A 25,264-nucleotide genomic window follows, 5' to 3' on the forward strand; every position below is an offset into this window, starting at 1 on the left:
CCCCATCAAAATCTTCTTTGTCCAGGAAGATGAAGTGCTAAATTATTTTTGTCTCTTGACAGATTTAGCGATGCAATTGAATCAGGGGAAATTTGAGTATAATGGATCATGCGGGTAAGTAATGTGATTTAAACTGTTGTCACCGTGTTCCACACTCCATACTACAGCTGTAATGAAACCGTGTCATTTTAAATTAGAGGTTGGTGAATTTAAGTGAGGTTTGAGGGATGGGATAGAAACAAATGAAATCCCCAGGTAAGTTACATCTGCAATATACATTCTTCATCAACCACGTTTCATTAAGTAGATTAAAAAAAAAAATTTAACCACTAGGTAAGCAGTTTATTATACACCAGAATTTAATGCTCTCACTTTAAATTCAATAGTGGAGGCCTTTATAACTAGGACAGATAATGATCCCTGCTCATTTGGACATCAGCAAGAGGGACAAAGATAGTAAATATGTGTATCTTACACAGGACAGATAAAGGAATGAAGTTGATTTAGTATGTAATGAAGTCCTCAGTGTTAAGTGGAATTTATTTCAGCTAGGAAGACAGTTGTGTCCTCTATTAATTTTTTTCTTGTCTTGTAAATAGTAGTTACCAAAAAATAATGCTATGAGTGTTGCTCAAGGTACTTAAATAGTGCTCCCTAAAATCTGTGAACCAAGTAGTGAAATAGGAAATCTTAATTTCACTGAAATGCTGGAAAGTTAAATGAAAAAATGAAATTGAAGAAAGTTCTATCGAAGAACTTTCTTGTGGTTCTTATATAGGCATTCTGTACAAGTTCTATACAAGAAAAAAACTGTGTGGCCATTTTTTTTTTTTCTCCATGCAGATGTCGCCAAGTGGTACTGCAGGTAAATGATCTCAAACCATTACCCAAAGCCCTCTAGACTAATTGAGCAGAATTTCTTCCCACCACACTACTGTCAGGATGCTCTTGACCTCCCTGGTTGGATATGTAATGTCCCATGTTGGATACTAGAAACAGCCCATCACAATAAAATTTTCAGCACTTGTGCGTTCAGAATGCCTACTCCCACCTCTTCCTACACCCACAAGTGACAACCCTGTTACCCAAGTCACCCACCTTCAGCATACAGGGCATTTGCCTCTGCTGTGTGTTTTGAAGGAAATGCAAATTGTATACCTTAAACTAATGAAGTGTTATATTTCATTTAGGTTGGTGCAAAAGTAATTGAAGTTTTGCATTGTTGAACTTTGCCATTTGATACTAGATACATTCTTAAGTAAATCCGGTTATGTTATACATCATTAATGCACATTTCTCACTTTATGTTTTTTTCCTAATGACTTATTACTTGCTGTTTATTTTATATTTATTTTAGACTTAGAGATGATGTTAGACAAAAAGCAAATTTGAGTGACTTTTTTATTCAAGTTCAAAATGTGTTGGAAAACAGTGAAGACAACTTGCAACATCAACAATGCATTTGGCCCGGGAACTGCTAACGAACAAGGAGGGTGGTCATGGTTCAGAAGTTCTGCAAAGGAGATGAGAGCAATGAGCAGCATCGTGGCTGGCCATCAGAAGTTGCCAGCAACCAACTCAGAGCAATCATCAAAGCAGATCCTCTTGCAACTACACAAGAAGTTGGCAGAAGGACTCGTTGTCGACCATTCTGTGGCCATCTGACATCTGAAGCAAATTGGAAAGGTGATAAAGCTTGATAAGTGGGTACCTCAGGAGCTAACTTAAAGTCAAAAAACATCGTTGTTTTGAAGTGTTGTCTTCTCTTACTGTATACAACAACAGCGAACTCTCTCTCAATCGGATTGTGACATGCAATAAGAAGTGGATTTTATGTGACAACTGGCGACAGCCACCTCAGTGGCTGGACTGAGAGAAGCCCAGAAGCACTTCCCAAAGCCAAACTTGCACCAAAAAAAGACCATGGTCACTGTTTGGTGGTCTGCTCCCCGTCTGATCCACTACAGCTTTCTGAATCCCTGCAAAACCATTACATCTGAGAAGTATGCTCAGCAAATCGCTGAGATGCACTGAAAACTGCAATGTCAGCAGCCAGCCCTGGTCATTAGAAAGGCCTCAGTTCTTCTCCATGACAATGCCTGACTGCATGTCTCACAACCAATGCTTCAAAAGTTGAACAAATTGGGCTATGAAGTTTTGCCTCATCCACCATATGCATTTGACCTCTCGCCAACCAACTACCACTTCTTCAAGCATCTGAACAACTTTTGGCAGGGAAAATCCTTCCACAACCAGCAGGAGGCATAAAATGCTTTCCAAGACTTTGTCAAATCCTGAAACATGATTTTTATGCTACAAGAATGAACAAACTTGTTTCTCACTGGCAAAAATGTGTTGATTATAATGGTTCCTACTTTGATTAATAAAGATGTGTTTGAGCCGCGTTATAATGATTTAAAATTCATGGTCCAAAACCATAATTACTTTTGTACCAACCTACTATCTCTCAATAAAACAGGGGAGAAAAAAAAATTAAAATTATAATTCCAAAGAAAACAATCCAATACACGTTTAGAGTATTTTTTAAGCTGCTGTGTTATTTAGTGCCAAACATTGAGAACCAGGAGACTGTGTACATAAATTGATGGGTGGGCCCCCAGTGGGGGCTGAGGCCCCGGGGGCAGCTGCGGTGGAGGGCATAAGAGTCCTTGGCACTAGCCCGACCCAGGTCTTCCACAGGCTGATGTTACCCTGGGCAGGTAGACGAGGCCCTGAATCTCAATTTCCTGCTGATAATATGAAGCCAGTTCAGTGAGTTTGAACTGAGTGTGTGTATTTGATGTCCTTTACAAGCTGCAAATTTCTGTGGAAAAGTGAGGTTAAAGAGAAGCTTCAGCCCATATGGCAGATGACAGGCAGAGATCACAGGCTGTTGAAAGAGCCTCTTTTCACAGCGGTCCTGTGAGGAGCCTGGGGGGCGAGGTGGGGTGGGCAGAGCGGTCCTGTGGTCCACACCGGCTGTGACCCTCCCAGAGCCTTCATCTGGCTCAGGACACGCTTTTCACCCTCCTTAGGAGTCCAGTGGCTCCTCCTGCCCCGATATGGGGTGGGCATCGTTTCTATGGAAGAGGGGCCCCAGTGTTACCGAACCAAACCTGTCCACTTGTCCACACTCAGCAAAGTCCGTCAGTGGTGGCTGTGCTGAAGGAACTAGCAGTGTTTGTTGTAGGGTCCCAGGCAAGAGAACAGGTGACTCCTGTTCTAACCCCCTAGACTTCCTGCAGAATTTCAGCAAAGCATTGTTAAAAGCAGGTGAAGCGGGTGGGATCTGTTTTACCACAGTTCACATGCTCAACATCTCACCTTCCGCACTGTTTACTGTAAAATCCATTCATGAACAAGGATGGTGCTATGTTAGCCTGGTTTTTCCAGTGGTCATGTACGGACGTGAGAGCTGGACCATAAAGAAGGCTGAATGCTGAAGAATTGATGCTTCTGAACTGTGGTGCTGGGAAAAACTCTTGAGAGGCCCTTGGACTACAAGGAAATCAAACCAGTCTGTCCTAAAGGAAACCAATCCTGAATATTCATTAGAAGGTTTGATGTTGAAGCTGAAGCTCCAATACTTTGGCCACCTGATGTGAAGAACCGACTCATTAGAAAAGACCCTGATCCTGGGAAAGATTGAGGGCAGGAGGAGAAGGGGAAGACAGAGGATGAGATGGTTGGATGGCATCACCGACTCAATGGACATGGGTTTGAGCATCTCCAGGAGATGGTGAAGGCCAGGGAGGCCTGGTGTGCAGCAGTCCATGGGGTCACAAAGAGTCGGACACAACTGAATGACTGAGCAACAGTGTTAGCCTGGATTCTGTGCTTGTGTTTTTGAGGTAACGTGACCAAAAGCTTAAGTCCAACCAGAGGGACTGAAAAATCTGACCACTCCCTGGGGCATCAGGACTTCAGGAGACATGAACAATGAGTCTCCTGTCCCCTGCCCCTCCCCTTTCCTCCACCCAGCCTGGAGGCAGAGCTCTTGCCCACAGGGCAGAAGAAGCAGTCTTTCCTCACTGTGCTATGCTCCTGAGGAGTCTAGCTGGCAGCAGAGATGAGCCAGCCATGAAGGATGCGCTTCCACCGCGCAGGGGCATCGGAGACACCCTGGGGCTCTCACCCCACTGCCTTTGTCTTGCTCCTGCCCGCCTGCAGGGACTTTTAAAAAAGCCTCGTGTGCTATGTCTGAGGGTTTCTGTAAAGAGATGTTCTGTGTCTTTTAGGCCTACGGTGGCAAACAATACTTGTAGAAACCCCTGAATCTCACAACAGTAGCCAAACATCAGAAACTTGCTTGGGAATCCCCGTCTGGCCTGTGGGCAGTTTAGGAGGCCACACCACTGCGTCCTGTATGTGTGGTTTTTACCAGGAAGTGCGCAGTAGTCTATTACAGACTCATTTTTAAAGTTGGAAAAGCAGGAAGTACTTCTACACTTTATAATAAAACAAAATAGAGCAAACTAATTTCTCAAGTCTCTCCAGGCATGTGGAGGAAACCAGACAGTTGCTATCAAAATACTATGATATTTTATGATTCAAAGGTACACACTTTTTAAATGATTTTGTCAAGTTAGAATGAATCTTAAGATCCATGGCAACTTACAGTTTATCAGCAGCCATTTTGCTTGCTTGCTGGTAAATAAAATGAGGGCATGTGATAGCATCTCACATGTGATGAAGCAGGATGAACTTTCTTGTTCCACCATCCTCTGATTCTGTAACTCCTGTCTGTCCACCTGGCTGAAAGCCCTTCTCTCCGGCCCTTGCCTCCAAGGCCTTTGAAGTCCACAGAGAATTCTTTTTTTTTTCCCACTGATAGATTATTTTATTTATTTATTTTTTATTATTATTATTTTTTCCATTTATTTTTATTTATTTATTCATTTATTTTTATTAGTTGAAGGCTAATTGTGTTACATTATTGTAGTGGTTTTTGCCATACATTGACATGAATCAGCCATGGATTTACATGTGTTCCCCATCCTGATCCCCACTCCCACCTCCCTCCCCACCCACCCCTCTGGGTCTTCCCAGTGCACCAGCCCCGAGCACTTGTCTCATGCATCCAACCTGGGCTGGTGATCTGTTTCACCCTTGATAGTATACATGTTTCGATGCTGTTCTCTCGAAACATCCCACCCTCACCTTCTCCTACAGAGTCCAAAAGCCTGTTCTGTACTTCTGTGTCTCTTTTTCTGTTTTGCATATAGGTTATCATTACCATCTTTCTAAATTCCATATATATGTGTTAGTATGCTGTAATGTTCTTTATCTTTCTGGCTAACTTCAGTCTGTATAATGGGCTCTAGTTTCATCCATCTCATTAGAACTGACTCAAATGAATTCTTTTTAATGGCTGAGTAATATTCCATGGTGTATATGTACCACAGCTTCCTTATCCATTCATCTGCTGATGGGCATCTAGGTTGCTTCCATATCCTGGCTATTATAAACAGTGCTGTGATGAACATTGGGGTGCACGTGTCTCTTTCAGATCTGGTTTTCTCCGTTGAAGTCCACAGAGAATTCTTACATCAATTCACTTGCCATTGACTTTAGACTTGCCCTGTGGCCATCACACAGACCTGGATGCTTGGAATGGGTTCATCTCCTGCACCTAAAAACACCAGGCAGGACCAGCTAGGTAGTCTGTGGGACCCAAGTGCTCCACGTTCACAAATAGTTAAGAATCAGGAGAGTAGCCGCAGAGCATTAAGCCAAGCAGGATGCCCCATGGTGGTGTGGGCCCCACCCTCAGAGCCAGGGATCCAGCTTCTGCGTCCCCATCAGTGCCCAGGGGCCTGTGACCCACACAAGCCCTAAACCGTGAGTGACAGCCTCTGCTGACATAGGCCCAAAATGGAGAGTTGTTCAAGGCAAGCTGGTTAAGGGTCAGCCCCAAGCCAGGGATCCTATCTATCAAATTTCTGAGGCTAAATCCAGCCTCTAAATTGGAGTTTCAGATGTGAAGTAGAAAGGAGTAGGAAGTAAGCTTTATTGCTTTGCCAAGCAAAGGGGGCCACATCGGGCTAATGCCCTCAAAACTGTGTTGCAACCCAGAGTGGGTATTTAGTAGAAATGGTTCAAAGAGGGCATGACCAACGTGTGGGCATTCTTCTGACTGGTTGGTGGTGAGGAAAGTGGGAGTCGGCTTCATCAGTCTTCTGGTTCCAGCCTGTCTGGGGTCTGCGTGCTTGTCGGCAGCTTGCAGTTAATTTCTCCCACCTTGTGCCTGTTTCAGTATCTGCAAAACTGCTCAAAAGTATTGTTGTGTTTATCCCTTGAGGGGGAACCAGGGCCTTGCCACAAGGCTTTTCTATTGTTTCTTACTGCTTCTCCCTTTTCTCCGCATCCCCTCCCATCCCTAATAAGGAACTGTTTGAGTCTGCTTATTGGAACCCAATGCGGCCTCCCTGTGAAATATAGAACTATCATGCATTACCTCCCCTTGTAGCTGATGTCTGTTGCTTCACCAGACAAAGCTGGCAGGCTTCCTTGGAAAAATATGTGAAGAACTGTATTTACTCATCTACTTGCCATCCTAAATCTTGAACTTTTGCGGTTTCATATTTTTCAGTGATTAATGCTGGCCATAAAAAAGGCCCAAATCTAAAACTCTACAAACATAGAAAACAATATGTTCTATGCAGTTAGCTTTTATGTTAATATTACAGGTTATATCCTTCTGGAGACAGGTTGAATGTTCAAAGTCATCTTTCATATTTGAACATTTCTATAAACTTTCTGTATCCTTGATTTAAAAATCAATGTCATTGCTATATATGAAATAGATAATCAGTAGGAACCTACAGGAAACTCCACTTAATTCTCTATAGTAACCTATATGGGAAAAGAATCTGAAAAAGAATATACATAAATACATAACTAAATCACTTTGCTGTATACCTATAACTAACACAACATAAATCAGCTATATTCTATTTAAATAAAATAAAAATCATTATTGTCCTTTATTGCTGATTACATCCAAATGGAATGTGACTCTATTTATTAACATGTTTTGTTCAGACTTAGAAGATAGCAAAGAATGTCAGCTTTGTCAAAACCAAAAATACGACTGTAAACTTTTTTTTAAGGAAAAATATCGTGCTTTGGGATTCCCCTTGGTTGCATTTTAAAGAATAGTAATAGATTTAACATCATCTAGAGTTGAAACTTATCAAAGTTATACTTTAAGGGGTATAAAAGATTTGATCCCAAATTATGATTCTTTTGCATCTAAAAACAAACCTACAGTTTTGGAGAAAGTGCTTTTATTTTCTGCTCATGTGAAGTGAGAGTCGCTCAGTAGTGTCTGACTCTTTGTGACCCCGTGAAGTATACAGTCCATGGAATTCTCCAGGACAGAATACTGGAGTGGGTAGCCTTTCCCTTCTCCAGAGGATCTTCCCAACCCAGGAATTCCCAACCCAGGTCTCCCCCATTGCAGGCAGATTCTTTACCAACTGAGCTATCAGAGAAGCTGATAGCTCATATTTTTGCTTATATTAGTATGTAATTTTCCTATCTACAATTATAATCATTTTTTTTAATGTTTTTTTGGAGAGATGGAGGTCTTCGACATAAGTTTTAGGAAAGTTATGGAATCCAGCCAGAGTGTGATTCTGTGACCATACCCAATGGGGATAAGGGGCAGACAGTGCTGAGAATCAATTTCAAGACACTTTAATCACACAAAAAAGAAAACCTATACTCTTCATTTGACACCTTCTAACATCCCCTGCCCCATCCCAGCCTTAAGCAACTGCTAATCTACACACTGTCACTACATTTTTGCCAGCTCTGCACATTTCATGTAAATGGATTCATATAAGATGTGACCTTTTTATGGCTGTCTTCAACATTTGCAAGGTTCACCTATGTTGTACTGTATATCAATACTTTATTTTCTTGATTTCTTTTTATTACTGAAATAATTTTATCACTTATTATTAATTTTCCATTGTGTGGATATACCTCATCTTGTATATCCATTCATCTTCTGCTGGAAATTTGAATTGTTCCATCTTTTGGTTGTTATGAATAATGCTACTGTAAACGTTCATGTGCAGGTTTTTGTGTGAGCATATGTTTTCACTTTTCTTGGGTATACACATAAGAGAAGGAGCCCTGGGTCATATGGTAACTCTGTGTAACTGATGAATTCTAGACTATTTTCCACAGTGGCTACATCATTTTACATTCCCACCAGCAAAGTTGGGTGGGGGCTCCAATTTCTCCATCTTCTCGTCCACGTTAATTTTCTTTGTTTTTAATATTGCCCTCCTAGTATGTGTTCAGTTCAGTTCAGTTCAGTCACTCAGTCCTGTCTGACTCTTTGTGACCCCGTGGGCTACAGCATACCAGGCCTCCCTGTCCATCACCAACTCCTGGAGCTTACTCAAACTCATGTCCATCGAGTCAGTGATGCCATCCAACCATCTCATCCTCTGTCATCCCCTTCTCCTCCCACCTACTGTGTGTAATGTTATCTTATTGTGATGCTGGCTTGAATTTCTCTCATGACAAATGATACTAAGCATCTTGAAAAGTGCTTGCTGGCCATTTGTTTATCTTATTTGGAGAACTGTCTATTCAGATCCTTTACCTGTTTTTTAACTGAGTTATTTGTTCTTCATTTATTTTAGATACATGTCTCTTATCAGATAAATGATTTGTAAATATTTTCTCCCATTCTATGATTTGTCTTTTCACTTCCTTGATAATGTTCTTTGAGTGCAAAAATATGATGAAGTCAAGTTTATGTATTTTTTTCTCTCACTGCTTGTACTTTTGAAGTTATGTCTAAGAATGCATTGTCCAATTCTGACTCACAAAGGTTTACCCATATATTTTCTTCTAAGAGTTTTATAGTTCTAGCTTTTTATAATTAGGTATTTGATCCATTTTGAGTTAATTTTTCCTTATGATGTGAAAGAAGGAAGTAATTTTACTCTTTTGCATGTGGCTATTCAGTTGACCTAGCATCATTTGTTTAAAGACTATTCTTTCCCCCACTGCGTAGCCTTGGCATCTTTGTCAAAAGTCATTTGCATAGATATGAAATTATTTCTGAACTCCCAATTCTGTCTCATTGATTTATATGTTAATCTTTTTTTTTCTAATACCAAGTTGCTTTGGCTACTGTTGCTTTTAGAAAGTTTTGGGATTAAGAAGTATGAGACCTACAACTTAGTTCTTCTTTATTAAGATTGTATTGAAAATTCTTGGTCTTTGAGGAAGGAATTTGAGGATCAGCTTGTCAATTTCTATAAAGAAACCAGATGGGATTTTGATAGAGGTTGTATTGAATCTGTGTAGCAATTTGAGAGTAGTGCCATCTTAGCAATATTAAGTCTTCTGATCCATAAGTACAAGATAGCTTTCCATTCATTTAGTTCTTTTAAAATTTTCTTCAGCAGTCTTTTTTGATTTTCAAAGTACATGTACTTATTTTTTTAAGTGCATTCCTAAGTATCTTTTTCTTTTAGGTGCCATTCTAAATGCAATTATTTACTTAATTTTGTTTTTAGATTGTTCATTGCTTGGTGCATATAAATAAAATTGATTTTTATATGTTGATTTTGTATCCTAGAACTCATTTATTAATTCTAGTAGCTTTTTTAGTGTACTCTGTAGGATTTTCTATAAACAAGATCATGTTGTCTGCAAATAGAAATAGTTTTACTTCTTTCCAATCTAGATACCTTTTATTCCATCTTCTTGCCTAATTATCCTCACTAGAATTGGAGACCTCTAACTGAAACAACATTTCACTTGATTATGAAAATACATAGCAATCCATAGTAATATTAGTGGTACCTCTGACATCAATATAAATCACAGGTATTTTTATATCTCATTATAATTGTTAGAGATCTCCTAATATAGTTTTATGATTATCGGTACTTTGAAACTATGCTAATTATCAAACTTGTGATTAGATCCCATAATTTAATGTATTATTAAAACAATAAAGATATTTTCCATATTTTGATAACTGAAAGTGAAAGTGAAGTCGCTCAGTCATATCCGACTCTTTGCGACCCCATGGACTGTAGCCTACCAGGCTTCTCTGTCCATGGGATTTTCCAGGCAAGTGTACTGGACTGGGTTGCCATTGCCTTCTCCAGGAGATCTTCCCAACCCAGCGATTGAACCCAGGTCTCCCACATTGTAGGCAGATACTTTACCATCTGAGCCACCAGGGAAGATGTATAATTGGTTTTTCATTGTTATTCTTTGCATTTTATTTTGTGTGTTTAAGAGCATCAACAAGTTCCAGAGAAGATGATAGTGTCAGGAAATCATAGATGTCCTGGAGCCTGGATCTAAAGAACGTTTCCTCTTCCCTGTCCTTGTTGGGGTCATCCATAGGACAGGGTTATTCTCTTCAATTCTTGGGATCCTCCACCTAAAAGCCTATTTCCTAAGCCCGAAATGGGGATAAAGGTGTATTCAGTGTGTTGGATAGTGACTTTCTGAGTCTTTATAAAGCAGCTAGTAAACTCCTTCTGTGCTTGTCCCACCAGGTACCTTCTCAAGCCAGATTTCATGAGACGGCCCGATCGAACCTTTGATCCCTTCTCGGAAACACCTGTTGACGGGGTGATTGCAGCCACGTGCTCTGTGCAGGTAAGTCTCCTGCTCTCCACAGAACAGTATGAAAAGAGTGGGTCCAGGTGGTCTTGGAAAAGCCTTAAAAATTGCAATTAAAATATTTATTGTCAAGTTGCAAGATCTACGCTTTGCTCTCAACTTTAACATTTTTTTTCTTGAGATGCATTTTTTTCTACTAGTGAAATTATTAGCTACTTTTCATCAAAGACACCAGATCAAAAAGTACACAGTGGAGAATGTGGAGCAATGGGAACTCTTGGCCATTGATGGTGGGAATGCAAAATTGTACAACCACTTTGGAAAACAGTTGGGTGGTTTCTCCCAAAACTCAATATTCTCTTAACACATGATCCAGCAGTTGTACTCCTTGGTATTTACTCAAACAAATTAAAAGCTCACGTCCACATGAAAACTTACACAGGGATATTTGCAGCAGCTTTATTCATGCTTGATAAAACTTTGAAAGCAACCAAGGTGCCACTTAGTGGGTGAATGGATAAAGAAGCAATGAATGGTATGTCCAGACAGTGGAATATTACTTAATTCTAATAAGAAATGAGCTATCAAGTCATGAAAAGACATGGATGAAACAAATTAACATTCAGTTCAGTTCAGTCACTCAGTCATATCTGACTCTTTGTGACCCCATGGACTGCAGCACACCAGGCCTCCCTGTCCATCACCAACTCCTGGAGTTGACCCAGCTCTTGTCCATTGAGTCAGTGATGCCATCCAACCATCTCATCCTCTGTCATCCCCTTCTCCTCCAGCCCTCAATATTTCCCAGCATCAGAGTCTTTTCCAGTGAGTCAGTTCTTCGCATCAGGTGGCCAAAGTCTTAGAGTTTCAGCTTCAACATCAGTCCTTCCAATGTACACTCAGGACAGATTTCCTTTAGGATGGACTGATTAGATCTTGTTGCAGTCCAAGGGACTCTCAAGAGTCTTCTCCAACACCACAGTTCAAAAGCATCAATTTTTCAGCGCTCAGCTTTCTTCACAGTCCAACTCTCAACATCCATACATGACTACTGGAAAAACCATAGCTTTGACTAAACGGACCTTTGTTGGCAAAGGAATGTCTCTGCTTTTTAATATGCTGTCTAGGTTGGTCGTAACTTTTCTTCCAAGGAGTGTCTTTTAATTTCATGGCTGCAATCACCATCTGCAGTGATTATTTATTAAAGTCTGCCACTGTTTCCCTATCTATTTTCCATGAAGTGATGGGACTGGATGCCATGATCTTAGTTTTCTTAAAGTTTAGTTTTAAGTCAACTTTTTCACTCTCCTCTTTCACTTTCATCAAGAGTCTCTTTAATTCTTTGCTTTCTGCCATAAGAGTGCTGTCATCTGCATATCTGAGGTTATTGATATTTCTCCCGAAATCTTGATAACGGCTGTGCTTCATCCATCCAGTAAAATTAACATTACTAAGTGAAAAAAACTAGTCTGAAAAAGTAGCATACTGTTTGATTCCAACTAAATGACATTCTGAAAAAAGATAAAACTATAAAGATGGTTAAAAAAAAAAAAAAAAAAGAAAAAGAAAAGACCAAGAATTATGGGGAGGGATTAACAGGCAGAGTACAAAGCATTTTAGGGCAGTGAAACCATTCTGTATGATTCTATGATAATAGATACATGTCGTTACATTTACATTTTTTTTCCAAATCCATTAAACGTACACCATAGTAAACTCTGAATGTAAACTATGGCTTTGGGTGATAATGCAGCATCAATATAGGTTCACTGATTGTAACAAATATGCTACTGAGATGTGAGGTAATCCATAGTGAGGGATATTGTGGATGAGGGGACAGAAGCACTATATTTTCTTTTCAATTTTGCTGTAAACAGAAGCTGCTATCAAAAATAAAGCATATTAATGAAAAGATACCTGCTATATGATTACATTGATACAGAACTCTAGAAAATGCAAATTAATATAAAGTAACAGAAAACAGATCAGTAGTTTCCTCTAGACAGAAAGAAGGGATGGATTACAAAAGGGTGCAAAGGAGCTTTGGGAAGTGATGGAAATATTTGTGGCCTTAATATTGGTGACAGTTTTATAGATGTGCTCATATGTCAGAACTGATTTCATTGTACACTCTAAACATGTACAATTTATTTAGTGTCAGTTATACCTGAAAAAACTGCTTCATAATGATTAACTATTAGATAATGTGAAAAAAACTTAATAATTAGCTATAATTATTTGGAAATAGGTGAAAAAAGTCTTTCCATAGCTTTATAATAGATAGAAGAGGGAAATATATATGACTTATACAAAAAATAGTTGTCCACAGCATCTTAATCTAAGTGCCCACAACTGTGAAATAAAGCAGTCAATACTGCTTTTTTAATACTGGTCTTTTAAAAAAAATAACACTGTCCTCTCTGTCAATTGTCAATGTCAGTTTAGCATTTTATCATTACTTTTCTCTCTGTGTGTCTCTTTGTAAGACTTCTGAAAGAATTCAATAAAAGTGAATTTTGGAACTATGAAAGGATCTAAGGCATATTTGGATTGACTGCTTCAGTTTAGTAAGGAATGAATACATTATTTCCAGCGATAATCGAATTTCTGAAGAGGAACAGAGACTCTCTCCCTGCCAGATTATTCTGTTACTGACGATTACACCAGCTTAACTTCTCTTCCCTCCCATTTCTCTTCTGCTCCAGGTCATATCAGGTCAGTTCTTATCAGATAAGAAAATTGGCACATATGTAGAAGTGGACATGTATGGGCTGCCCACGGACACTATCCGAAAGGAATTCCGCACTCGCATGGTGATGAACAATGGACTCAATCCAGTTTACAATGAAGAATCATTTGTGTTTCGGAAGGTAGAGTGTTTTCCATGTGTCAGACTTGCTGCGCTAAGCGAGGGGCCACATGTTAGTATAGAGAGGCTACACGATCTGCAGACAGACATTTAACCCGACGCCTTCTTCCAGTGCAGATGTTCTGCAGCTGTCACGCGATGATGGTTTCTGTGTGTCCCTGTCCTCTCGGCTCTCCTTCCTCCCAGGAGGAGCCCACCTTCCCCACAGCGGTGCCCGAGCTCTGGGTTCGCAGTGTTCTCAGAGGGAGCCCCCAGGTAGACACCGTCACACGTGGGAGAGCTCCTCCCTGCCCTGGCGGCTAGCGCCCTGCAGTATTCCTTTGGCCAAGAGGATGGGTAGGATGTTGCGCCAATAAATGTCCTTCAGTGGATCAGTTGGTATTGTCCTGTGCCTCCAGAAAGTGTGGTCCCCATTGCTACTCACAGGTTCTGTGTATAATATGCTATTTTTGTTTTTTGGTTTTTATCTTCATATTATACTTTGATCCTATGGGCTTCCCCAGTGACTCAATGGTAAAGAATCTGCCTGCAATGCAGGAGACACAGGTTCAATCCCTGGGTCAGGAAGATCCCCTGGAGGAGGGCATAGCAACCCACTCCAATATTCTTGCCAAGAACATCCCGTGGACCGAGGAGCCTGGCAGGTCATAGAGTCAACCACGACTGAAGCGACTGAGCACACAGACAAATCAGCCATTCTCTATAATGATGCAGGTTTTAATCTTGTAACCGTTTTCTCCCATTTGTTTCTCTTTCACCCATGGGAGATGTATTGAAAAACCCATGCCCTGGCAATCCTTTCTCGGAAACGCCTGTTTCTCTCTCACTCGTTCTGCTATCATGACCAGAGTGCTTTCTTCCTTCTTCTTTGGCACAGGTTTTCCAAGTGTCTATTCCGTTTGTGTCTTACAACACAGATGATCACCTTTTTATCTTAACAAAAATATGAATTATCAGCCTCAGAACTGGCTGACCAGTTTGCAGAACGCATATTACAGAAGATCAATATAGGTCAATGAATCAAGCCATTTGGAGATGTAGGCTTTTCCGAGTATGTGAATCCCGTTATCCATGCAACACCCTCCCCCTTCCCTTTCACCTTCTCTTCTACAGTCAGCGTGTAGTGTGAGTTGCACACAGCTGTGATGTGTCTTTTTCTCTTCCTGGGTTTTTTAGTGTGTTGCAGCTGGATCTGTTGTCACTTTGCCCAGTGTTTTGCGCAAAAACAAATAATCCCTACCTACATTTCTGGAAATTCAGAAAGTTGATTTCAGGCTCTGTTTTTGATGCGTAGGGAAATAGACTTGCTTTTTGCACACAATATTACTGGCCCCAGAAACAAGATGCTAATTTGGGATCCTTTCCTGCTCTTCTGAAGTTACATTGCCTTTCGTTGATACCAAGTGCTTTAACTTTATTTTCTTTCTTGCTGTTACTGCTTTTGTTCTTTGCATGAATCTCACAGCATAAGATTCCCCATTCACCAAATGAGGAACAACACAGTGACTAAAGTTGGTTTCACCTTTTCATCTTCATGAACTGGAACTAAATTATAACCTCTAGGCATAAATAAGCAGCCAATTCATTGCCTAGCTTTAGACATAGTGCTCAAATCAGCTAAGGTGTCTTAGCTGCTCATCGCCAATAAATAGAAATTCTTGATTAGAAACATCAGATTTTCTTCTGTCATGTTGCTCTTTTATATCTAAATAGGGTTTCTGCTGTCTGAGCTCAGATGTTGTGTCCATGTATTCGGGTTGGGGATGGCAAGAGTAGATGTCTTGTGCGGTGTGTGCTCAGCCACTGAGTCGTGTCTGACTCTTTGTGACCCCATGGTCTGTAGACTGCTGGGCGCCTCTGTCCATGGAATTTTCCAGGCAAGAATACTGGAGCAGATTGCCATTTCCTTCTCCAGGGCATCTTTCTGACCCAAGGATCAAACCCACGTCTCTTGAGTCTCCTGCATTGATAGGCAAATTCTTTACCACTATGCCACCTAGGAAGACTCGATGTCTTGCATATATGTTAATGTTTCTAGCTGTCCCATCTTTATTTAATATCCCAAAATGTGTTAAAAACTGAGGAGCGCAAAGAAAAATAATACAAATTTATATATAAATTGTCTTTTATACATGAGGCATTTCCTCAAAGATGCTTTCCATATTCTCAAAAACAGAGCTCGATGTCAGAAGCAGCCCAGTAGTAGAGACATCAAAGGATTTGAAATCAGGTAGCCCAGGATCTAGATCCAGCTGTCACTGACCATCTTTGACATAAGGGAAAGTCTCTTTTCCTCTCCAGGTCTCTTGTAGCTCACCCATTATGTAGGTGGGAATGGGGAAAGATGGCAAGGGTTGGATTAGCCATCTTTTATATCCATTCATTCCATCTAAAATTTTCAGAGAGTGATTTCTAGAAAACCTGTTCCCATTGTCTTTCTCAATGTTATGGGCACTGTAACTTATACAGTATGCTTTAGGAATGTAAGTTGACCATCAGCTTATTTGCACCATAAAGGAACCTTTCCGAGCAGTATGAGTATGGTCCAGATTCCTGGCATTGTAATTCTTGGGAGCTGTGTTCCACAGATCAGTGCCAAGTGTCATTGTGTGTCTGCAGGTGATCCTCCCTGACCTGGCTGTCTTGAGGATCGCCGTGTATGATGACAACAACAAGCTGATAGGCCAGAGGATTCTGCCCCTGGACGGCCTCCAAGCAGGCTATCGACACGTATCCCTCCGAAATGAGGGCAATAAACCTTTATCGCTGCCAACCATTTTCTGCAATATTGTCCTAAAAACATATGTGCCTGATGGATTCGGAGGTAAGTCAAACTTTTAGGTATAGAATATTTTTGTGTATATGTTTTTCCCCTAAATTTCAAGATTATAAGCTATTTCACCAATGGTTTAAAAAAAAGTCTGTTTCCGCCAATGCTGCCAACCCTGTAGGCTTAAAGAAATCAGGCATAAATAGTTACCTCAGGTTTCCTAGCAGGAAATGAAAAGGCAAGTCTAGATTACCTTTAAAGTTCTTTATTTAAAAATACTGTCATTTTATGTTTTTTCAATTTTCACATAAATGTTTCACATATATGTCTGTGAAGAATGCATTTCTACCATCATTCAAAGGAGGAAAGGCATGAATAATGTAGAGCCATAGACATCAGTTGGTTTCACTAAAAGGTTTAAATTGAACTTCATTATCAACATTCCTGGACTTTCCCCCAAAATCTGCAGGGGAGTTCAGTTTCACAAAAAATTCCCAGTCATCAGTCCATGAAAGGCCACCTTCGGTTACACCAAAGACATCAATGAAAGTGAAAGTGAAAATTGCTCAGTAATGTCTGACTCTTTGTGACCCCATGGACTTCTCCATGTGACCCCATGGGCCCCATGGAATTCTCCAGGCCAGAATACTGGAGTGGGTACCCTTTCCCTTCTCCAGGGGATCTTCCCAACCAGAGATCGAACCCAGGTCTCCCTCATTGCAGGCAGATTCTTTACCAGCTGAGCCCCCAGGGAAGCCCAAGAATACTGGAATGCTTTAACTTTAAGATTCCTTCTCCAGCAGATCTTCCCAACCCAGGAATTGAACAGGGGTTCCTGCAATACAGGCGGATTCTTTACCAACTGAACTATCAGGGAAGCCCAAAGTCATCAATGGGAGGAATCAAAAGTTGGACCAAGTCTTAAAGTGAAAATGAAAGTCACTCAGTCATGTCTGACTCTTTGCAACCCCATGGACAGTAGTCCATGGAATTCTCCAGGCAAGAATACTGGAGTGGACAGCCTTTCCCTTCTCCAGGGGATTTTCCCAACCCAGAGATCGAACCCAGGTCTGCCACATTGCAGGCAGATTCTTTACCAGCTGAGCCACAAGAGAAGCCCAAGAATACTGGAGTACTTTAAGATCCCTTCTCCAGAAGATCTTCCCAACCCAGGGATTGAACCCAGGTATCCCACATTGCAGGCAGATTCTTTAGCAACTGAGCTCTCAGGGAAACCCCAAGTCGTAGGATTCTGGTAAACCCACATATTAACTTTTTATAACCCCCAGCTGAGCCAAGAACATTAAAGGAAAACAAAGATCCTCTATATTCTCAGGGTGCATTGAATCATAAAGAAACAATAGTACAGCAAAGTATATCAAATTAACAAGAGTTCAAGTCCTGACTCTCCACTGCTAGCCAGGTGACCTTGAGATAGTGTTATCACCTATCATCACCCCCCACCCCATATTCTGGCCTGTAAAGGTACTAATACTGTTTCCCTCACAGCATCCTCGTAATGTGTGCTTATGTGTGTGCACAGGTGTGTGTGGCTCTAAATGCAACTCTGTTTCTGTACTGTACTAGTTTGGGGAGCTTTGGGTTATTTTGTGTTTTTAATAATGCACTCTTCTAGAGGGCAGAGTTTCTGCAACTAATATTCAGAATTAACAACCCAATTGTGGGTTCCAAAAGTAAAGTCAGCCGGGAGGATTTTTCAATTGCAAAATTGAGAGTAAAGATTCCTTCCTCCTTCCCTTTGTTTTTTCTTAAAAAAGGAAGCCTATTACAGGTTATAACACAGAGTAACAGTTATGAGCACGTGGCAGAGGCTGGGATGGGGTGCTGTAGGCCGGGTGAGCAGGACAGAAAAGAGACATGTGTGGGTGTTGAGCAGCATGTGATGGCCACGGGGCATCTGCAGATGGATTCAGTGTTGTTCCACATATTTGCACTTAGAGAGCAGTAGTGCGTAATACCTAGTACTTTTTAAAAATAGTTATATAAATAAATGTATTGGAAGACTTAAAGGTTTTGCCTTTACATGTGTTACTTTTCAAATGAAACTCTAATTCATTCTAGGGAAATGGGCTATTCGAATAAAAAAGGGAAAGAGAACAGTTTTTTGAGCTCCTGCTTTTTGCCAAGTGCTTTACAAAAATGGAGTCCAGAAATGTGGAATTGTTTAGAATGGATGTGAGCATATGCAGGTGTATCCATGTTTAGCATGTAGTTTATGGATAGTGTCAACATTTATAAGTATTGATTCACATCTTTAAAAATAGTCTTGTAACTATTCTTTCCTAAGGTGTCACTGTAGTATTTCTCTCTAAAGATATTGAAATTTCTGTACTACATTATCTTTGATGGGATTCTGCAGTTGATGTCTTAACCTCAGATTTGATGACAGATTCAAAGACTGTTTATTCAGAATTCTCTGGCCATTTCTCACATACGTGAAGAAACCAAGGACAGACATTCTGAGGGTTTATTTAAGGAACTTACCTGAAAATAAGAATATGAGAACTTTCCCCAAATTTCCAGTCTTCTTAACAACCTCTTGATTCCCACAGTGTATTTGTATTTCCTGTGCTTAACTAACCTCCCACATTCATGTCTGAACATTTATCTGCTGAACGAGCACGCCAGGCGGTCAGTAGAACCTGGATGTTCCCTAGAATATGTTCCCTAGAACATTTTCGGTCTTTGCTGATTCTATAGGAAAAAGTTCAAAGTGAAATTCTGCACCGTTGCACTTCAGCAGTTTCTGGGGGGAAGAAAAGAAAGTGGTCGATAAATATCTCCAGATTTTTATGTAGCTACAGAAAGAAAATATGGATGCCTTCATTTATTCTACTAATGTGTTTAGCAAGTTTTACTCTGTAAAAAGCCATGTAGCTACATATCGGAAAAAAATTCTGATGACATAAAAAATTTTAAAAGGGTCATTCATCCAATGCCCAGAATGAACTCTGTTAACTTATAGGTCTCTACTTCCTATCTCATTATTCTCTTTACTTTTTAAAAAAATTGGATCTTACTGTGGTGTCTCATTTACATTCATATTTAAGAGGGAATTTTTTTCATTATTTTTAGAGTATTTTCCCCATTTCTTGACATATTTTTATTGTCTGCTTGAGATTTCATTTTATGTATGCTATAATTTATCATGTTATTAATGCATTGAAGTCAATTCTACTTTTCTTTCTTATGAACAGTATTGCATCTAAGAACCCTAAATGTAAAACTTTGGGAATATTAGTGATTATTTCCTACAGATGAATTCTTTCAAATGGATTTGTTGCATCAAGAAGTGTATATGTATTTAAAGGTCTAGATTGTTGTTGTTTTTCAGGTACTAAATTGTGACGACTCTTTGTGACCCTATGGGTTGTAGCCTGCCAGGCTCCTCTGTCCTCCGCCATCTCCCAGAGTTTGTTCAAATGCACATCAGTGATGTTATCTACCATCCCATCCTCTGCCACCCGCTTCTCCTGTTGCCTTCTGTCTTTCCCAGCATCAAGGACTTTTCCAGCGAGTCAGCTCTATGCATCAGGTGGCCAAAGAATTGGAGCATCAGCTTTAGCGTCTGTCCTTCCAATGAATATTCAGGGTTGATTTCCTTTAGGATTGACTGGTTTGATCTCCTTGAAGTTAAAGGGACTCTCAAGAATCATCTCCAGCACCATAATTTGAAACCATCAGTTCTTCAGCACTCAGCCTTCTTTATAGTCTGACTCATATCCATACATGTCTGCTGGTAAAACAATACTTTGATTATATGGACCTTTGTCAGCAAAGTGATGTCTGCTTTTTAATACTCTGTCCAGGTTTGTCATAGGTTTCCTTCCAAGAAGCAAGCAAGCATCTTTTAATTTCATGGCTACAGTCACTGTCTGCAGTAATTTTGGAGTTCAAGAAAATGAAATCTGTCACTGTTTCCACTTTTTCCCTATCTATTTGCCATGAAGTGATGGGACTGGATGCCATGATCTTAGTTTTTTGAATGTTGAGTTTTAAGCCAGCTTTATTTCCCACTTCTTTCCCACTCATCAAGAGGCTCTTTAGTTCCTCTTTACTTTCTGCCATTAGAATGGTATCATCTGCATATCTGAGGTTGTTGATATGGCTCTTGGCAATCTTGATTCCAGTTTGTGATTCATCCAGCCTGGCATTTTTCATGATGTACTCTGCATAGACGTTAAGCAGGGTAACAATATATAGCCTTGTCATACTCCTTTCCCAATTTTGAACCAGTCCATTATTCCATGTCTGGTTCTAACTGTTGCATCTTTACCTGCATACAGGTTTCTCAGAAGACAAGTAATGTGGTCTGATATTCCCATCTCTTTAAACATTATCCATAGTTTGTTGTAATCCACACAGTCAAAGGCTTTAGCATAGTCAATGAAGCAGAAGTAGACATTTTTCTGGAATTGCTTTGCTTTCTCTATGATCCAGTGAATGTTGGCAATTTGTATCTCTGGTTCTTCTTCCTCTTCTAAACTGTACATCTAGAAGTTCTCAGTCAATGTACTGTTGAAGCCTAGCTTGAAGGATTTTGAGCAGTCTTACTAGCAAGTGAAATGTGTGCAGTTGTCCAGTAGTTTGAGCATTCTTTAGCATTACCCTTCTTTGTGATTGGAATGAAAACTGACCTTTTCCAGTCCTTTGGCCACTGCTGAGTTTTCCAAATTTCCTGACATATTGAGTACAGGACTTTAACAGCATCATCTTTTAGGATTTGAAATAGCTCAGCTGGAATTCCATCACCTTCACTAGCTTTGTTCATACTAATAGTAATGCTTCCTAAGGCTCACTTGACTTCACACTCCAGGATGTCTGGCTCTAGGTGAGTGATCACACTATCATGGTTATCTAGGTCTTTAAGACTTGTTTTGTATTGTCCTTCTGTGTATTCTTGCCACCTCTTCTTAATCTCTTCTGCTTGTGTTAGGTCCTTACCATTTCTGTCCTTTATCGTACCTATCCTTGCTTGAAATATTCCCTTGGTATCTCTGATTTTCTTGAAGAGATCTCTAGTCTTTCCCATTCTATTTCTTTGCATTGTTCACTTACAAAGACTTTCTTATCTCACCTTGCTATTTTCTGAAACTCTCCATTCAGATGGGTATATCTTCTTCCCCTTTCTCCCTTCCCTTTTGCTTCTCTTCTTTCCTCAGCTATTTGTAAAGCCTCCTCAGACAACCACTTTGCCTTCTTTCATTTCTTGTTCTTGGGGATGGTTTTGGTCACCACATCCTGTGGAATGTTACAAGCCTTGATCCATAGTTCTTTAGGCACTCTGTCTACCAAATCTAATCCCCTGAATCCATTCATTATCTCCACTACATAATCATATGGAATTTGATTTAGGTCATACCTGAGTGGCCAAGTGGTTTTCCCTATTTTCTTCAAATTAAGCTTGAATTTTTCAGTAAGGTGCACATAATCTGAGCCACAGTCAGTTCCAGATCTTGTTTTTATTGTATGTATAGAGCTTCTCCATCTTTGGCTGCAAAGAACATAATCAATCTGATTTTAGTACTAACCATCTGGTGATGTCCATGTGTAGAGTCTTCTTTGTGTTGTTGGGAAAAGTTGTTTGCTATGACCAGCATGTTCTCTTGACAAAACTCTGTTAGCCTTTGCCCTGCTTCATTTTGTACTCCAAGGCCAGACTTGCCTGTTCCTCTGGGTATCTCTTGACTTCATGCTTTTGCATTCCAGTCCCCTATGATGAAAAGGGCATCTTTTTGGGTGTTAGTTCTAGAAGGTGTGTAAGTCTTTATAGAACCAGTCAACTTCAGCTTTTTCAGCATCAGTGGTGGGAGCGTAGACTTGGATTACTGTGATGTTGAATGGTTTGCCTTGGAAAGGAACTGAGATCATTCTGTCATTTTTTAGTTTGCACCCAAGTACTGCATTTCAGACTCTTTTGTTGACTGTGATGGCTACTCCATTTCCTCTAAGGGATTCTTGTCCACAGTAGTAGATATAATGGTCATCTGAATTAAATTCACCCATTCCAGTTGATTTTCGTTCACCAAGTCCTTAAGGTATCAATGTTCAATCTTGCCATGTCCTGCTTAACCATGTCCAATTTACCTTGATTCATGGACCTAACATGCCAGGTTCCTATGTAATATTGTTCTTCACAGCTTCAGACTTGACTTTTACCACCAGCCATATCCACAACTGAGCATTATTTCCACTTTGGCCCAGGCACTTCATTCTTTCTGGAGCTATTAGTAATAGCCTCTGCTCTTCCCCAGTAGCATATTGGACACCTTCTAACCTGGGGAACTCATCTTCCAGTGTCATGTCTTTTTGCCATTTTCTACTGTTCATGGAGTTCTCATGGCAAAAAGTCTAGAGTGGGTTGCCATCTCCTCCAGTGGACCGTGATTTTTCAGAACTCTTCACCATGATGCATCTAGCGCAGGTGCCCCTGTGTGACCTGACTCGTAGCTTCTGTAAGTTACACAAGTCCCTTTGCCACACCAGGCTGTGATCCTTGAAAGGGATGGAAATGGCCCTCAACCCCAAAATAGCTGGTATTTTTTAAAAATACAGATGAGACTTCTGTTAAGACCAGAAGAAAGGAGCAAGTGAGAAAAGGCAGATTGATTTATTTTTAAAAAGAAAGGTTCCAGAGCTAAGTATCTGGGAAATTTTAGCTTGCTCTTGTGGGTTTGTACAGTTATAACTTGGTGTGCATACACGCCTTGCCTGTTAGATGTTCGGTGTGACTGGTCCCTAGACAAGCCTGTTCACACTCCGTCCTTGCTAATCCACAGTTAAAATTAGCTCTTGCTACACTGGTTTGCCCTGTGGAACACTGAGCTATACAGTGGGGTAACCAGGCACAGCGTCCCTCCAATGTGCAGGATGACGCCCCGTGAAATGTCAGACTGGCACCAAAGAAAGATTCCATGTTTACTTGAATATGCAACACTTTGACCGAGAACATGTAGCACTCTGGCCAAGAATATGCCAGATTTGTTTAACTGCTGCCTGAAATAATTTTTTTCCAGGCTGAGGCAAGGAAAAAATGAATAACATTTTCAGAGTTTTGCAAGGCTATAGAAGTATGATATATTTGAGGCATGGCTTCTTACTTTCTGGTTATACATCATTTTAAATGTGATTATTAAAATCAGTTTCTTTGATAGGCAATATAAATCAAGTATATATTTGAATGTAAGCAATATATGCATATATATTGCCTGTCAAAGAAGGAAACTGATTTTTATGTGCCTGTACATATGTGTGTATACAAAGCATATATTTAAAACTCAAATATATATGTCTCTGATCAGAGGAGAGACTGAGATACAATAGAAAAATAATCTAAAGGTGGGTGGGACAGGCGCTGGCTCCCTAAGCCTGAGCCCTTTTGTCCTTGGTCGGATAATTTTGGCAAAGCTGTCCCAGGTATGCCTTCTGCCACCTGCCACCACGTGGCAAAATTATGTGTTATAGAAGTATCTAATTCACTATTCAGAACTTCCAGGAATGATCACCTGTTTCAAATAGCCAGCTAACCTAACTCTGGCTCAAGCATTTAGCCCTTTTTCAGTCTCCTCTTTGTGTCTTGTGATTGAATTTCAACAAGCCTTGTATACACTTTGTGTAGTTTTGTTGCCATTTGGCCATGAACACTGTTGTGCTTAGTCATGCTCAGTGGTGTCCGACTCTTTGCGACCCCATGGACCTTAGCCTGCCAGGCTCCTCTGTCCATGGGATTCTCCAGGCAAGAATTCTGGAGTGGCTTGCCATGCCCTCCTCCAGGGGAACTTTCCAACCCAAGAGTCGACCCAGGTCTCCCACTTTGGAGGCAGATTCTTTATTGTCTGAGCCACCAGGGAAACCAAAGAATACTATTAGGCTGAATTTATTATTGAATTCTATTCTATTGCATGTTGTCAGTTTTTTAAATGAATGTGTAACTGCAAATAAGATATCCCATTAAAACTCCAACGATAAAGCAGAGTTTCAGGATCTGGAGATATAACTTCCCAGCAGTTTCTAAAAGTGTTAATACTGGTAATAGAAGATAGATTTAAGTAATGATATTCATCCAACTAGTGTATAAATCTGAAGCATCTTATTTTGTTGTATAATTGAGGCCACCTCTACATAATCCTGCAGCAGATGGTGGACCAGGGCCTCTCAGTCCATTAGTACAAAATGATATGCGACTTCATTTACAGGATGTTTTGTAGCTATATTTTATAAAACTCTAGGTCGGAATTATGTACAATCAGTCCTCCCAGCTGAGGTCAAGGCATTGCCACAGTAAACAGGAAGAATACCACAGAATTTAAGTTCACTTTCCCCAAGATGGACGCACGGCCTCACCTGGGAATGTCCAGAGGCTGATGGGGTCTCCTTAACAATGATAAAGCTTTGTGAGCTGAAGCACACATGAAAGATGGATACCCAAGAATTTAAGTAGCAGAATTTTTATTTCTCAATCCCTTTGGTAAACAGATTTACCACAAACTGGTAGACTTGAAAGAATAGAAACTTATTCTCTCACAGTTCTGGAAGCTAGAAGTTTGAAACCAAGGAGCTGGCAAGGCCATGCTCCCTCTAGAGACCTGAAAAAATCCTTCCTTTTCTCTTCACAGCATCTCATGTTTGCTGCTGTCTGCCTCCAGCAAAACCTGGCCTTTCTTCTTTTTATCTCTGTATGTCCTGTTCTCTTCTTATAAATATACTAGTCATGGGATTTAGGACCAGCCCTGATCCAGAATGATCTCATCTCAGTTGTTAACTGATCACATGTGCAAAGACTCTATTAGTTAATAGAATCATAAGTGGATGCTGAATTTTGTGAAAAGTTATTCTGCATCTGTTGAAATGATCATGTTACTTTTATTCTTCAGTTTGTTAATGTAATCCATCATGCTGATTTGCAGATATTGAGCCATCTTTGCATCGCGGGCATAAATCCCAATGATCATGGTATATGATCTTTTCAATGTATTGTTGAATTTGATTTG

At 40.3% G+C, this 25,264-nt stretch overlaps 1 protein-coding gene across 6 annotated transcripts in view; it reads left to right on the forward strand.

Moving 5' to 3' along the window:
* Window positions 1-25,264, forward strand: part of PLCB4 (phospholipase C beta 4) — a 451,857-nt gene that overhangs the window by 379,894 nt on the left and 46,699 nt on the right. For all 6 annotated transcript variants that reach the window (XM_065920857.1, XM_065920858.1, XM_065920854.1 and 3 more), the window contains 4 exons: window positions 63-114; window positions 10,548-10,650; window positions 13,320-13,484; window positions 16,103-16,307. In XM_065920857.1, the coding sequence (XP_065776929.1) occupies window positions 63-114; window positions 10,548-10,650; window positions 13,320-13,484; window positions 16,103-16,307 (525 nt within the window). The remainder of the gene's footprint in view (window positions 1-62; window positions 115-10,547; window positions 10,651-13,319; window positions 13,485-16,102; window positions 16,308-25,264) is intronic.

The sequence above is a fragment of the Muntiacus reevesi genome, chromosome 2 (assembly GCF_963930625.1).
Source record: "Muntiacus reevesi chromosome 2, mMunRee1.1, whole genome shotgun sequence".
Lineage (NCBI taxonomy): Eukaryota > Metazoa > Chordata > Mammalia > Artiodactyla > Cervidae > Muntiacus > Muntiacus reevesi.